Here is a 16522-nt window from a genome sequence, read left to right as displayed (position 1 = left end):
AAGTAGACAGTTGATCGTCAGTGAGAGGGCTATAGGATGTACATTGGAGGGGCTAAGGAATGGTATGGGGTGGACAGCGAAGGAAAAGCTAAGCGCTGTAAGGATGGCCTTATGGGGTGAAGTGTTGTGAGGGGGGGTCAGTGAAAGACCTGAGGTTGATTGCTGTGACAGGCAGTGAATGAGCAGTGGGGGGAGGGGGGTTTACAGTGAGCGAGATATGAAGGCGGCAGTGAGTGCTGTGATGCGCTCAGCGTTTAATGGAACTGGCAGTGAGAGAGAACTATGGAGGTTGTAATGAGAGAAAGCCACGTAGGGGCAATCAGGCATATATGCGGCAGAGAGATACTGTATGTAAGGAAGGCCAGCACCACTTGATTGCACTTGCCCCCAGGCTAAAAGTTTCTAGCCACCTTTGCTCATGTATAATCTAGCACTATCCTCTCACAAATGTAGCTGTGGATGAGGGCAGGGCCACTCTTGGCTTTCAGTTCCCCCTTCTTGCAGTACTCTTCATGTTATGTAGCTGGTCGCATGGTCATATTCATGTATTTAGGGCAATACATGACAGTACCTAAACACCGCCATAGCCTGGAGAATTTCGGAGGTTCACCAGCCTTGATTTAACAGATCTTCAGCAAGCTACAATAAGTTAGAGCAGTGATTTACAACCTTTTAAACAACATTTTAAAATTGCCGAGGCACACCATCAGACCCCCAGGGGGAAAAACACATTGGGCCCTCACAGGACAAAAACAAAGCCATATGGAAAAAAAACAATCACACTTGTCCCCACAGATAACAAAAATAAAATACATTGGTTCTCATATGAAAACAAATATCAAATTGGTCCCCACATAAAAAAAAAACAAAAACGAATCGCAATGTTCCCTGTAGAACACAAAACGAAAACACATTGACCCCTAGATGAACACATTGTTTTCAGTTTGTAGTGCCCCAGGGGGTAGGAGTCACTACCTAGCTGCCATTATGTTCTTCTAGGGAGCTAGTGGGGACAGTATAACATGTCCTATGCAGTCTCCAGAGAGTTTCTTAAGCAACGAACCCTTGAACCAGGACACCGGGACTGACACCACTGATGTGAGGGAAGGAGCAACAACAGCCACTGCAAACCAATGATGATTAGTGGATGATAAGAGGAGGAGGAGGGGCCAGGAGCACGACCTGGACCCACTTACATCAAATAGGGGTGGTCCCATATGCCCAGAGTACAGAGACAGGTCTGGGGCAGGAAGAGACTAGTGAATAAAAGATGAACTGGCGGTGGTGGCTGTAAACTGGTGTGCCAATCTCTAGCTCCGGGGGCACACTTAACAACAGCTCAAGGAAAACTAGTGTGCCATGGCATGGTGGTTGATAAACTAAGCTAGAGGGTACCTGCAGTTATACTAGTTGTGAGACAGGATAAACCAATTAAAAACTAATAATGTATAATTCTATCAGTGTAAGGAATAATCAAAACAAGACCATATTTTTCCATCTACATTATTGGGGCCGTTATGATGTTTTAGAGACTGCGAATGTGCATGGTCTAATTTGCACACATGCAGCCCCTTTTTTGCGAATGGCTTCAGCGACTTGCATAGTCCCCGAGCCGTTTGCAAGGATCGGGGCGGGGAGGGAGAGGAAGGCGGCAGGGACTGGGATCGCCCATGGGAACGCACAGCCTTTTACAAGCGTTCCCATGAAAATGCTGGACATTCCCATGGCTACGCGGGCGTGATGATGTCTGCCGGGGGGCGGGCGGCGCCACACATCCCTTTTTCATACCGGTGCTCAGAATGAAAAGTCAGTTCCGCTGTAACTTATAATTAACATTTAATGAATATATTAATCTTGCCGAGAACATAAATGCAACCCAAAAAAGTACATCTGAAAAAAGTGTCAACAGCTGAGTACACACCAGTGAGACCAGCAGTTGGACCAAAGTGCATGGCAATCCCCCTTTGCTCTGGACAATGGGGCATTGCTGGAATACATTAGGCAGATATTAATAAGTGATGGAACGAACACTTCTCTGTCCATCATTAATATTCATATACAAGGTCACGGCCAATCACATGTCCTCAGATGCCATTTGCAAGAGCGTGCAATTGGCCATACACACGATAAGACTGGTTTGTTTGTTTTTGTTTTTTCAATTTATCTGGACTGATAAATTGGCACAATATTGTGCAAGTGTTTACCCAACATATTGCATTATGTATGGCCAAACTGGAGTGAAATTGCTTAGTGATGATTATACTGAGGTCCTATACACATCAAGCAATGTGCATGTAAAATTTCTAGAAGGCGATAAATATATAGTTCTTAAGAAACTAAACTTACATGTGCTCCACGGGCATGCACTTACAAGGAAGCATCGCTGTGCCAAATCCACTATGAACTGAGTACCCATTACCTACCAATCACATGCTACGCTGCATTAAACTACACATGTCTACCCGCAGTTCCAAAGAAATGACTAGAGTAGACCATAGGTAGAAGCTGATTGGTTGCGATCATAAAAAATGTACTTGATAAATGCTAGTAAGAAGCTGATTGGTTTTCCCTCTGTTTACTTTACTTTTATTTACATATTACTGTCACTATCGACAGACAACCTGCATACAGAAAAATAAGAGAAGCCGATCGTTAGTTAAAATGCAGGAAATAAGCATTTATTTTGTCACTTTTTCAGTCCTATAATTAGCAAATGGTGCATGGGTCGCAAACACATGGGCCCTTATTCTGGTTCACTCTCAGAGGCAAATTCCTTCTCAAATGGACAAAACAATGTGCACTGCAGGGGGGCAGATGTAACATGTGCAGAGAGAATTAGATTTGGGTGAGTTATTTTGTTTCTGTGCAGGGAAAATACGGACTGCTTTATTTTTACACTGCAATATAGATCTCACTTTGAAGTAAAATCTCACCCAAATCGAATTAACCAGAATAAGGGCCCAGTAGCGGACACAAATGAGAATGCCCTGAAAGTTACTATTTCTAAAAAATATATATTAATGGAACTCGCAAGACATTGCCCTATTCTCTTTAATGATCCCATGGAATATTTTGTCCATGAGTAACTGTAATCTGAAATATCCCTTAGTTATTTCACTAGGTCGTGGAGAAATTCCATTTATAGTACTGGTCTGAATCTTATCTCCACTGCAGGCAACTGAAAAATGAAACTGAAAGCCCAGAGTACAAAAACAAATAACAACACTGGACATTGGGGGTTATTCTGATGTGTACGCAATAGTGTGGCGTTTGTACGGGGACCGATGTTTTTGTTATGCGCATTTCTGCACATGTGCATACGCAGGGTGCCTCCTCAGAAGTCATTGGCCCACCCACATACCCATGGGAATGCCCAGCGTTTTTATTGCGATGCCCATAAATCGCTGGGCGTTCCCATTGGTGATCCTCGTCCCCGCCTCCCACCTCCCTGTCCCTCCCTCCCTGCTGCGATTGGCCCGGTGAGTGTCTGTCTTGCCGCAGCCCCTAATTTGAATAGATGATGGACTCAAACTCTCTCCAACACATATCGGACGCTGTGTTAGCATATTAAATGTTACAATACGTTAAGTCAAACTTACCCGGAGAGGAATGTGCGGATTGTATTGTAATACACATCAGAATCCACGTAATCTAAAGGAGAGGAGTTTGCATGTTACACTTAGTGAGCACAGGAAATGCAGATACACGCAATGAACAGTTACAGGTAACACTGAGAAACAGAACAGGAAAGTCAGTATCACTGAGCACGAGGGTGTAGCATGTATGTATGTATGAGCCGGGTACGGAATTATATGGGTTCACTGCAACGGATTCAGAGGTGAATGCTAACAGCACAAACGCTGTGTTGTCACAATGTATGCAGCAGCTGTGCGAACATTGCAGAAGCCTATTGCTGATCAGATCCACAGCACCGGATCCTCTGTATGGACATCGGACCTCTGAGGAACCTTAAGGCTACTCATGTCAGGCCACTGGTGCCATTGAAGTTGCATCCAAGGAAGCAGCCGCTGGCTTTGTAACGCCCCCAAAACGGGTCACATTCACCATTTTTTGGAACATTCCGCACAGTGGCCCCCCAAACGCCATGTTAAACAGGCTGCAGCTTTGGGCACTGCCAGCGACATTGCAGCAGTACCTGATATGTACATGTGCAGTGCAGCTCCTGCATGTTCCTATAACCACAAATCTCATTTGCCGCTGGAACAGCCCTACTGATCACTTACCATGCATGAGCTGCAGAGCTTCACTCATTCTGTGTATGGACTGCTCCATGTCCTGCAGAGCTGAGAGTAGTGACTGCTTATCATGCTGCTGTACAGCTCTCACCGTCTGGATGATCCCCTGAAACCAAGTTATCAATACACTAAAGATTAGTGACATTACGGCATTGTTCTGTACAACTTTAAGCTGGGACATGCCCTTTTGCAGCGGTGCACAGCTCTGGTGATCGCTTCTGGCCTGCAAACAGAGCTAAGATGTAGATTTAGTTTGTGGTGTGGTTGGGGTGAGACTGGGGACACCGGACAGAACATTGGGAATTCTGTACTGGACACTTAAGGCCAAATGTCTCCGGGGAAATATGAAATTGCTCAGAACCATTGTCAAGATTACTCCCATCCCTACAGTGAACCTTTATTATTTCTATCAGTTCAATATTAAGCATACTTGCCTACTGTCAGGGGGGATTGATGACATCATCAAGCCCCACCCCCATGCCAGTCAAACACAGCAATCCACAGGTCAGCGGATTTGCATCATTTTAGCCACACACCCTCACCGTGGACCCGCAAAATCCGGTATTTGGTGCAGCAGGGAACGGGAGTGTGGGGGCTGTACGGGCGATGCCAGAGACTTGCCCACCTTCCTGGGGGGCCAGGAGAGGGACCTGATTTTCAGGAGCCTCCAGCCTTTCCAAAAGGGTAGGCTGGTATGGTATTAAGTTATGTAACAATTGAACCTGTAACAGAAAATGAATGAACCACTTTGAAATTGTAAACCCAAATAGTACTACCAACATAAAAACGTGTGTGGTTGTAGTAACAGAATGCTCGGCTGTTCTCAAATCATTGTCAAGTCTATTAAGTTCATGTAAAAAAAAAAAAAAAAAAAAAAAAAAACATTCAGGTCCTGATTCGGAGGTGGGAGCAAACAAATCAAGTAACTTTGTATCCAACTTTTAGTATTTAACGGCATTTTATATTATATAGCTTTATATTATTTACTATTTTTCATTATATCTTTTTTTATAATGTATGAATGTATTTCCCGTGTAATATTTTATAAATATATAATATATGACCAGTCACTACAAATTATAAACATTGAAGGGCAGAAAGCCAAATCTCTCTCCATTTACAGGTCTGTCCGGCCATCTGCTGCTATATATATATTTATATATATATATATATATATATATATATATATATATTTGGTACTCTTTACCTAGAACGGCACCCACGATTGAAATCGCGGGCGTCGGGGGTAAAAATCGCGGTGATCGCGGTCATCGCGGGCATCGCGGGTAAATCGGGATGGCCGCGATGCCCGCGATGACCGCGATGACCGCGATTTTCCCATAGGGAACAATGTTAAAAAGCCTGATTGACCGCGATTTTACACTTAAATGCCTCAATGGACCCGATTTGGGCATAGAAATCAATGTAAAATGGGCCACACAGCCCAAATAGGGCCAATGAACCGTTAAATGTCCCCCCAAATTTTTAACGCCACCCCACGATCCACGCCAACCCGAAGCGTGGCGAGCGCAGCGAGCCCGCGAGGGGCGGCGGTACGCGTCCTCCGACCTTTTCATGCCCTACTATCCACGTCGGCGTGGTGTGAGAATATAATAGTGTGGCGAGCGCAGCGAGCCACCGAGCCCGAAGCGTGGCGAGCGCAGCGAGCCCCGCGAGGGGACGCGGATACCTTCACAGGTAGACGCGTCCCCTCGCGGGCTTCACAGGTGTCTGGGTCGCCACGGACACCTGGGAAGCCCGCGAGGGGACGCGTATAACTGTGAAGGTATCCGCGTCCCCTCGCCACGCTTCGGGCTCGGTGGCTCGCTGCGCTCGCCACACTATTATATTCTCACACCACGCCGACGTGGATAGTAGGGCATGAAAAGGTCGGAGGACGCGTACCGCCGCCCCTCGCGGGCTCGCTGCGCTCGCCACGCTTCGGGTTGGCGTGGATCGTGGGGTGGCGTTAAAAATTTGGGGGGACATTTAGGGTTAATGGGCTCTGTGGCCCATTTAACATTGATTCCTATGGCAAAATCGGGTGGATTGAGGCATTTAACAGTAAAATCGGGTCCATCGCGGCTTTTAACATTGATTCCTATGGGAAATCGGGAGCATCGCGTCGCGGGCATCGCGGGTGCATTTATGGCCGGCCGCGACGCGACCGACACGATTTCCAAGTTTAACATTGGTTTCAATGGGAAATCGCGGGCATCGCGTCAGTCGCGTCGCGGCCATACATAAATGTACCCGCGATGCCCGCGACGGGCGCCGTACTAGGTAAAGAGTACCATATATTTCATAAATCTATAATATTATCTTTATATTTAGCGCCTACAGTACTTTAAAATATCTTTTGTTTGGTTTGTTAAACTTTGTTTCTGGAACAAACTATTTTGCAACATCGTACAACTACGGAAGGGAGTGCATGCGGAGCCTGCCGCCGGTCTCCAGCACCTCCCCCGTAGCCCCCACCAACTGCCCCCGCAGCGAACCCTGCCCGCTTCCGCTTCAGGGAGATGGATAGGGTTAGGGGGGGTGCGGGGAGGCGGTGGGGACCAGCGAACAGCAATGGAACGGCGGCGGACGGCAGCGGGGAGCTCCATCGGAATGGGGCGTGCGAGCGTCTTGTGCGTGCGCGCCTCCATCCGACGGATGGTGGGGCCTGGCGGCTGGTGTTTCTATCACCAGCCCTTGCAACAGTGAGAGGGGTTCCATCTGAATATATATTTTTTCTGAGACAGGCTTTTAGTGCATAGATGTGGATAGTTGCATCCTCCCTAACCCTATAAAAACCAAAGTACCATGCTTAGGAGCTGCTGGTTGGCATTTTATTGTTCTAAAAGATATGATACATTTCTGCCTATGTACTAAATTCTAATAGCCAGTTCTTCAGGAACATTTAAGGACAGACAAAGATATATGTAATTATAACCACATGTTTATAATATGTTCCAGGAGCGAGTTGTGCTTACAATTTCTCGTCACCAAGTGGCTCATCGACTTTTTGTTACATTGTAAATGATTGGTGATCTTAAGGTTCATACACATTGGGCGACTATGCCCAGCGTGTATGGACAGCGATGATCGCTATCATTGCTGGTCTCTCCCAACACCGTCAGCGGGAAGAGGACACCTTTGCATGGTCCATCCTTGAAGTCGCTCATCTGCTGGTAATATCAGCAGATGAACGGCTTTCCCGGCGGTGATGCGGGAGCACGCAGCAGCGCTCACCGCTCATCGCCGGGGCATACACACCTGCCGTTTTGAGCGGATTTCAGCTCAAAGTTTCCCAGTGTGTATGGGCCTTAAGAGTGAACCAAAATGTCAAGGAACACACAAGAGGAACATCTTCTGCAGCTATTCCCCATGTCGGTATTAAGGTTCCAATACGCTATGGTGATTCACATGCAATTTGGTTGCTTTTCATGTGATTATGGCAATAAATCGCATGAAAGGCGTCCATGTGATTGACAGCCAAGCCAGGCATATGATACATCGAATGCAAAATGACTGCATATGGTGTATCCTATACAGTGCTTCCACCCTAGAAGTTCCCAAGAGGCTCAAGGGGGAGGGGGTCACTTGAGACTTCTCCCCTCGGAGAAGTGGCACAAGTGTATGGCCAACTTAAGGGTCATTAACACCATGGAGATTTCTCTCTTATGTAGAGATCTATGACCAGAAAATGCTGGACACAGCTGAATCAGCTGTATCTAATAGGGATAACTGATTGTCTATGGTAATCTAGCCCTCTATACTTGGAGCAGAACAAAGCATTTTCTCCTTCTGATGAGTTCAGCACCTTGGTAGTTACAGAAGACCATAGAGGCAAATGATCCCAATAGTCACAGTCGTGTTCTACTTGCATCAAGTATTGAGTTGATCTATCTTTACCATAGATCAAGTAACAATCCAGAAGAAGCCCGCCCCACACCATAGGTTGATCAGTTCCCAACGGAGGCATTATTGTTTGCTAAGCACAGTAAGATTTCCTAGTTTGGGGAACCCTTACTAAACAGACATGTACGTATAACGACGTCAAATTTACTTTACCACTGTGTGATTTCATTCACTGCACTACATTGTTAGATCCCTGCAGAGAGTCATGTATAGTGCAATCTGTTGTTTGCTATTTATCACTGTGCCCTTTGGAAGTCTAGAACGGTTGCTAGAAGCTAATTATCTCAATAAAGGCTGACGGAAACATAAGCAAAACAGAGACAAGCTGTAACCAGGCAGCCTACACTTCTTATACGTCACCAGTAGTTTTTCCCAAGATATGCATAATAAGGCGATACCGGCTCCTCACCGCACCATGGACTTGGATATAATAAGTGTCTCGCTCTTCCCTACCATGTACTCACTCTCAGGGCCGGGATTGCTGCCACCTCCACAAGAAGCGTGACGAGTACAAAACCCTGCAGATTGTCACCTCCTGGGATAGAGACGATGGTGGACAGGTTCCTATGAACAGGACAGTAGAGTCATGAGGTCTGCAGAGTATCCCATTCATCATGGTTGCTAAACCTATGAAATTATTATTTATGTTAGTGGAACTACATATCCCATCAGTCCCTTGCTGCTAAGGCATACTGGTGCTTGTATTATACCACTTTTACACCAGAACTGCCAGGTCGCACCCAGGTTTTTGGACCAGGGTAGGACCCGGCAGTTGTTCCCTTTTACACCGGCGTCCTCCAGCATTATGCCAGGTAGGCAATGCTGGGGTGAAGTCGGGCCCTGAGATGGCGCTTGGAGATTACATCATCTCCAAGCGACAGAAACCCCACAAGCCGGGACCCCCGAAACGCTGAATAGCATGCTGGGGGCAAGCCCAGCACCCAGGAAAGCTGCTGGGCTGCCCCAGCCTCCATCCATGAGGTGAATGGATGCCGCACACAGCCATCCGTTCACCTCCTCCCAGCCTCCGATGCTGTCTGCATAGAACAGCAGCGGAGGCTGTATGCGGCCCCTGCCCAACCTCCGGACTAACCGCAGGATACTAAGGTCTGGAGGTTGGGGCTCCCCTATTGGTGGAAATGGGTCCCTGAGTCATATGACCCAGGTTAATACATTTACACGCTCCCTGACTCTGGGTAAGCCCTGTGTCCGACCCTGAACATTTGCCAGGTCGGACACCTGGGGAACAGGACCAAGGATATTTTTTTACCCCTTTTACACCAAGCCCCGACCCGGCCCGGACCGGCAATATCCCGGGTTGAGGCTCTGGTGTAAAAGGGGTATATGTGGTCTGCAGGGTGTGTTATGCGGTTCCGACAGACGGGATCCTGACAGTCATTAGCCCGATGTCGGGACCCCGACTGGCCGGACTCAGACAGCGTGGCCAGCGCAACAAAGCCCCTTGCAGGGTCATGAACCCCCACGAGGGAGAATAGCCGGCGGCCGGCGGGAACCCGGCCGTCAGTGTTTTAGCAGTCTGGATCCCGACGTCGGGTAAATGACTGTCGGGATTCTAACTGTCGGGACCCCGTCCAGGACCCGGTCTGCAGAACTTCACTCTGTTATTACCTATCCTGGCACTGCCCTGCAGAGCATTTCTAGTTTACTGTCCTTAATGTCAGGATCCTGCAGAGCATCACTGTATTACCCCAAGGGTGAACAAAACAAAATAACCATTTATTTCATGAACATTACCCCACTCTGCCTCATAATATGCCAAATGTTGTACTTCCAATCACTACACAAAATGAGGAGCCCCAACACCGCATACCTTCATTAACTTCAAAGAAATGTATAAATGTAATGGAATTTCACTCACTCTATTGTCAGAGGCCTGCGCAGGAATCCGAGAAGCAGAGAGAGGAAGGAAACACAGAGTTAGTATAGACACGGATTTATCAGGGGGTATCCTGGCCTTATACATGCATTCAGTATGGTCAAACCTTATTGTGTAAAATTCCACAATAGAAAAAAATGTGCCCTGATTGTATAACCAAGATAAGCTGATATATATATAATTTAACAGAATGACCTTACCCTGCTGGGTCCTTCCGTCTCCAATTCGCCAGCACAAAGTCAGCATGCACCATAATCAGTGGCAGCCCGAGGACTTGTGAAACCTGGTGATACGGCACAGCCAGGCTACGAGGCAGCACCTGAGGGAGATAGTGTTAATGTCAGTAGCTCCAGTGAGTACATCCCTCTCACTATGTGCTTCATTACATATGATTTTCCTTAGAACTGGAGAGCTGCGCACTCTCCAATATGGCTCCTCAGGGGATGATGCTTTGTTTCCTTACCAGAATGACCACTAGTACTGTTACCACACATGCATGGCCCACGCCATTTTATTACTATGTTTGAGTGACATAATGGTAGTCAGATGGTAGTCAGATGTCAGTTAATGACATTACCTGGGCTACTGCAATTCTACAGTAGCTCCAGTCACTGCTGCTGATCTGTCCTGAGCCCACGCTGCTATACACTCAACTTCATGGTCCTCCTAAACCAGTGTAACAATGAGTACATCTGTACTGCAATCTGCACCATTAACTAACTATCTGTAGACGGCACACTGTATTTTGTGGGTCAGATCTGCGCTGTACATTAAAAACCACCAAATGTGCATAGGCAAACGCAGGGGGGGGGGGGGGGGGGGTTCTGGTTGCCTGGAAACCCCCCTCCTCTTGGCAAGTGCCTTAAATGATGACAACAATAACACTGGTATATAATATGATCAGTAGAGCTGCCACCGCATCATGCAGTGTAAGGGACAGAGCAGAGCTGCTGCACATGCGCATATGTAATGAGCGGCTCATTATTATGCACGTGCACTCATTACATATGCTCAAAGTGAGAACTACTAGTTCTCATCAGGCACTGGGACTGCCTGTACCCCGCATGGACCCTGCATGGACCCCCGCTGCCTCCCCACTGCCCTGCATCCCCATGCAGGTAAGTACAAGGGGAGGGGAGGTGGGGGCACAGGGTATGTACAGGGGGTTAGGCACTCTTTACACTTGGGGGGGGATTAGGCACTCTTTACACTGGGGGGGGGGATTAGGCACTCTTTACACTGGGGGGGAGGGATTAGGCACTCTACACTGGGGGGGGAGTTAGGCACTCTACATTTTACACGGTTCACTGCAATAGGAATGGTACTTAAATGGTATTTAAAATGGTAATCTGCTGCAGTGGGAATGCTAATACCGTTTTAAATAGCATTTAAGATTAACAGTACTTTAAACTGGTCTGCAGTGGGAAAGCAGCATCAGTGGGAGATTGTGAGCTTAGATAGTGCAGTACTGGTTCTATTATGTTTGTCTATTTATTTATTATGATAGGTTTAACCTTTTCCTGGCCACTTATTTTATTTAAATGTTTGAAACAGCCTATACTATAGACCATCTGTACTGTTAAATATTAATACTGCATTCCATACAGTATCCAGTGTATAACAAGACCAATTTTTAAGGCTTTTGCCATTCCCTCAGATTCCCGTTCTTATTCCAATGTAAAGTGGGAGATTTTGGATTACATTAGGAAACCCCCCTCTAAAAATCCTGCGTTTACCACATATATTTTCAACAGGTTATGGTTCCAGGCACACAAGGCTGACAAACACCCAGACTCACTTGATGGGTGCCGGACGGGTTCCCGACAGTCGTTTACCCGACGTCGGGATCCCGACTGTCAAACGCCAACAGCCGGGTGCCCGACGGCCACCTGCTATTTTCCCTCGTGGGGGTCCATGACCCCCATAGAGGGAGAATAGAATAGGTGGCTCGCGTGCCCGCAGAATGGCAATTTACAGGCAGTCGGGATCCCGACGTCGGGCTAATGTTGGGATCCCGACTGTCGGAGTCCCATACCACACCCCACTTGACTGATATAAGCACACAGAAAGCTTAACAGCTCTATGCATGAAGCAGTGAAACGCTTCAGTGAAGAAGTTGCCCACAGCAACCAATCAGCAGCTATGTCTAATTTTGTAGAATTTACTTGATGATTGGGTGCAGTATGGCGCCGTGCGTCTGAGTCCCCTTGCGGGGGATTGGTTTCCACGGGCAAATCTTCACTGGCTTACAGTACTTCTCCAATCTTTTCACTGCTTCATAAATAGACCCCTACCGCAATGTGTGCCGAGTGATCCGTGCATTGCTGGGCTTTGCCTATTGCCGCAAAGCCCTGCGATCTAGCAGGGTAACCATGCATCGCAGTCACCTGGAGCTATACACATGGAGCAATTAGTGCTCCATTTCTAAGCAATCTAATCGGATCGCTTGGAAATGGGGAGAAAATCGCCCTGTGTGTATGGCCCCTTCTGTCTGAGGGGCCCATTTATCATGGATCGCATTTACAATGCAGAATGTTACCGCCCAGGATCGCATTTACAATGCGATCCCATCGGCGGGATGTATGATACCTGAGGCGCAGGGACAGGGCTCAGAATGGTGCTCGTCTCTGTGATGTACTGCTCCGGAAGTCGGGGGTCTGCACATGCGCGGTTAGTGCTGACCCCCCACAACCCCGATGACAGTACTGCCACCAGGGCAGTGCGATCCGTAGCCCACAGTATCAGAATGGCGATAGCCCAGGGATGCAAAAGCCGGGCTGCCTGATGTTGATACATCGGTCACCCTCGCATCCCCCATAGAATTCTATGGGAGAGGCGGCCAGGGGCCATGCAGGGGGGTCGCAGCAGGGATTAGAGATTTCTGCTGCGGTCCCCCTTTAGTACATTCGGGGGAAACTTAATATTTGCGACTAACCCCCAAAAAAGGTGTTTTCGGGGATTTAGCTGCAAATATTCTTTGATGAATGTGGCCCTTAGTCACTTGTGTTTATGGTTAAGTATCAAGGGCCTGATTCAAACCTAATCGCTAGACTGTGTATATTCGCAGCCTAGTGAGCAAGTAAACGCTGCCACTCTGATGACCCATAAAACGCTGGTTGTTCCCCTGCTTCCGCCTCCTATTCGCCCCCTTCCCTCCCATACTGGAGCAAAAGCCCCGGCATGTGAAGACCCCCACCATTAGACGGGTGACTGAATTCGGCCCGCTACCTGCAGGTCTGAATAATCCCCCAAATTAGAATATGTCAGGTTTATTCCATGCTTCCTCCACATGTATCACAACTACTGCCGCCGGTGAGGTAATGAGGATCAGGTTCCCCAAACTTCCCTCTGTCACATCCTGTTGCACAAAACCCAGGCTCAGCCTAGAGGCTGTGGTACTGCTCCAACCTGTAGTTAAATCATTCTTACCTAATATTTATACTGGAGACAAGGCACAAGTGGGAAATGTGCTGTGGCAATGCGATTTGTGTAATTGTTGTCCCACCCTTGCTGCACAATGAGCCTGATTCATGGTCGTAAGTAAAGGGGGGGGCAAGAAACTTTGCATCTGGAACAAACCACGCTGCAAGTGGAGATTATTAACAGTTACTTATATATGGCAGAAAATTCTGCTACATTTTAAAATTGGAAACATCAGTGATAATAACAAAGACTAAGGAAACAATCATAGAAGTAGGAGGCCATGCGCGCAAGCTTACAATATTCAGAGAAATTGATATACACAAATAGGTGCTATCTAGTGTATAATGGTCAACCAGATTGCAAAGGTTCGTCAGGGCCACATTTATCAATCAATCAATATTGGCAGCTAAAACGGGTGTTTTCGGGGGTTAGCGTTTTTAGTAAGTATCACCCAAATGTATCAGGAGGGACGGCAGCAGGAATCTCCGATCCCTGCTGCGACCCCTCCTGCACCGCCACCGCTGCATCCTCCATAGATTTCTATGGGGGATGCGAAGCTGCACCATGTATCAACATCGGGCCGCAGCACTTCGCATCCCTGGGCTACCGCCATTCTGAGATGGCGATAGCCCATTGCAGCCTATGGGCTATGGGATAGCACTGCGGCCGGGGCAGTGCGGTCAGCGGCAGTCATCGCTAACTGCGCATGTGCAGACCCCCGGCCCATTGTAGTACATTCAGGTGATTGGATCACATTTTACAATACTATCCTGGGCAGTAATATGCCAACCAGATCGCATTGTAAATGCAATCCTATAGTAAGCTATGTGATATGGCCAAATGGCAATGTTGGTCAGAAGGATGGGAAAATTAAGAAGAAAGAGAAAATATGTGTGGTTATGTTGGGACTGTATAGTGGGGATGTAATTAGACAGGAAGGTTATGTGGCGGATCTGAAATGTGATAAGCTGCCTGAGGAGGTGAATTTTCAGGGATCACTTGAAGGTTTGAAGACTACGGGTCCAATATATCACCATCCGCATCTGAGGATGCTGTTGTGCTGTGAAAATATCGGCCCAATTCGCAACCCGATAATTGATTACATCGCATGGATACATAAATAATCGTGTGCAGGGACAGAGCTTGTGAGAAAGCCCTGTCCCTGCAATGCCACTCCAAAGCCAAATCAGGGCATTTCTTGCAAAAATAGCTATGAATGTATAGCTGCCATCACCACTACCTCCTCCCCCTGGGATCGGAGGACGGAGCTCCTGGAGAGCTGACAGTCATCGGGGCTCCCTGCTGATGTGAACTCCAGTGCTGTAAAGTGAGCTGCAACTTTGCAGAATCACTTTAATGCACCAGGGGTCACAGCAGCAGCTAGGAGCCCCAATGACTGGCAACCCTCACCAGCGCACCATATGTAGGCGAGTATGATATTTTTTTTTACACAGTGATCAGCCTGTGTGCCCATCAGATACACATAACTGATCACACTGGCCTTCTTCTATCACACCTGGGCACAGGTAATTAGTACCACCACCCCCTCCTCTGGGCACCCCTGATTGTATGTTGGAGGGCATTCCACAGAGTGGATGCAGCCAGAAGATCGCGTGAAGAGCAAAGAAGTCAGGTTGGGAGATATTTTGAGATAGGTGAAGAGATGTACCTTGGTTTATTTTGGTTTATGAGTTTGTGCACGAATAAAAGTATTTCATATTGAATATGGAAGTACAGGCAACAGCAGGGACTGACAGAGCGGAGAACATTAACCTTGCAGCTGCACTCAGAATCGATTGTTGCGGAGAGTCTCTTTTTCTGTGCAGGGAAAATACTGGCTGCTTTTGCATGTAGTCCACAGATGTTAGACAGCTTTATATGTTCAATGTTCTTTAGATGTCAGTTTGCAGACATCAGTGACATGACACCCCACCCAAATCTAAATCTCTCCGCACATCGGCACCACCTGCACTGCAAGAATGGTTTTGCCCAGTTGCTTTACCTACAACATGAATCGGACCCAATCAAGTTATCTGTCAACCGGGTCTGCCGACTTCAATGAGGTAGTGGTCAGGATCCAGCAACTTGGTGTACCCCCTGGAAGATTGTTCCTACTGTCTGTCTCTGCAAATGCCAGGATTAGCCATTTTTAAATTTGTGGGAAAATATATATTTTTTTTTACTTATTTTTTTATTTAATCTTTTGTGGGTTGTGTATTTACTCATTTTTTCAGAACACAGCTGATATGAGGAGAGCGGCGTACATTCCATAGAGTAAAAAAAAAACACAAAGAAATACACAAACAAATACCAGGTATGGTGAATATTCCGTCAATATTTTTGAATATTTCAATCATCTCTACCTCGGGTGCGATCTTTCTATAAAAGCCTTTTCCGCACGGAACTACACTGATTAGATAACATTATTTTCCTTGCTCACTAAGTTGACTCATGAGTGAGTGGTAAAAATGCTTTTGTTTATTAATCTATCCTTTAATTAGCGATAAGGCAGCTGTCTATTGTTTATCAGAACTGGCGGACATTAACTCCGTACAGATTAATCAAATTGAGGAAGAAACACAGCAAGATTATACAACACACAAAAGACTGTTCCAACAACATTAAAATGTACAAAAAGTATCAGTGCATCAAAATATTTAGAAGGCCGGCGGCATAATCACGCTCAGGCAACCTGAGGTCACAAGGTTTTGGGGGCAGATAAAAGGGGCACCAAGATGGGGGTGGGAGTTGGTACTACTAATCACATGGATCTGGGGTCCCCCCCCCCTTTTTTTCATACTTACCTCATCCCCCGATGTCCACGGGGGATGAGGATCAGGATCCTCTTCAGCGGCATCTCTGGTCCCAGGGCTGGTCACCGGCGCACACGCGCACTTGCACAATGCACCCCTGGGACCGGAGATGCTACTAAAGAGGATCCTGAATGCCGCTATGGACGTCGGGGAACCATCGGGGACCAAAAAATAATATTCCAAAATCCGGAAAAATCCCTTATCCAAAATGCTTGTGGTCCTGAACA

General features: G+C 47.1%; 1 protein-coding gene across 1 annotated transcript in view; it reads right to left on the bottom strand.

The window, feature by feature from the left end:
* Window positions 1–16522, bottom strand: part of IDO2 (indoleamine 2,3-dioxygenase 2) — a 52425-nt gene that overhangs the window by 18391 nt on the left and 17512 nt on the right. Inside the window, exons 4-8 of the mRNA XM_083184746.1 lie at window positions 10260–10378; window positions 10042–10056; window positions 8627–8726; window positions 4245–4362; window positions 3600–3651 (exon numbers count right to left, since the gene is read on the bottom strand). Of these exons, the coding sequence (XP_083040872.1) occupies window positions 3600–3651; window positions 4245–4362; window positions 8627–8726; window positions 10042–10056; window positions 10260–10378 (404 nt within the window). The remainder of the gene's footprint in view (window positions 1–3599; window positions 3652–4244; window positions 4363–8626; window positions 8727–10041; window positions 10057–10259; window positions 10379–16522) is intronic.

The sequence above is a fragment of the Crinia signifera genome, chromosome 4 (assembly GCF_055691185.1).
Source record: "Crinia signifera chromosome 4, ASM5569118v1, whole genome shotgun sequence".
NCBI lineage: Eukaryota > Metazoa > Chordata > Amphibia > Anura > Myobatrachidae > Crinia > Crinia signifera.
Note: the sequence above shows the minus strand (reverse complement) of the source record. Positions and strands in the feature narration are given on the sequence as shown.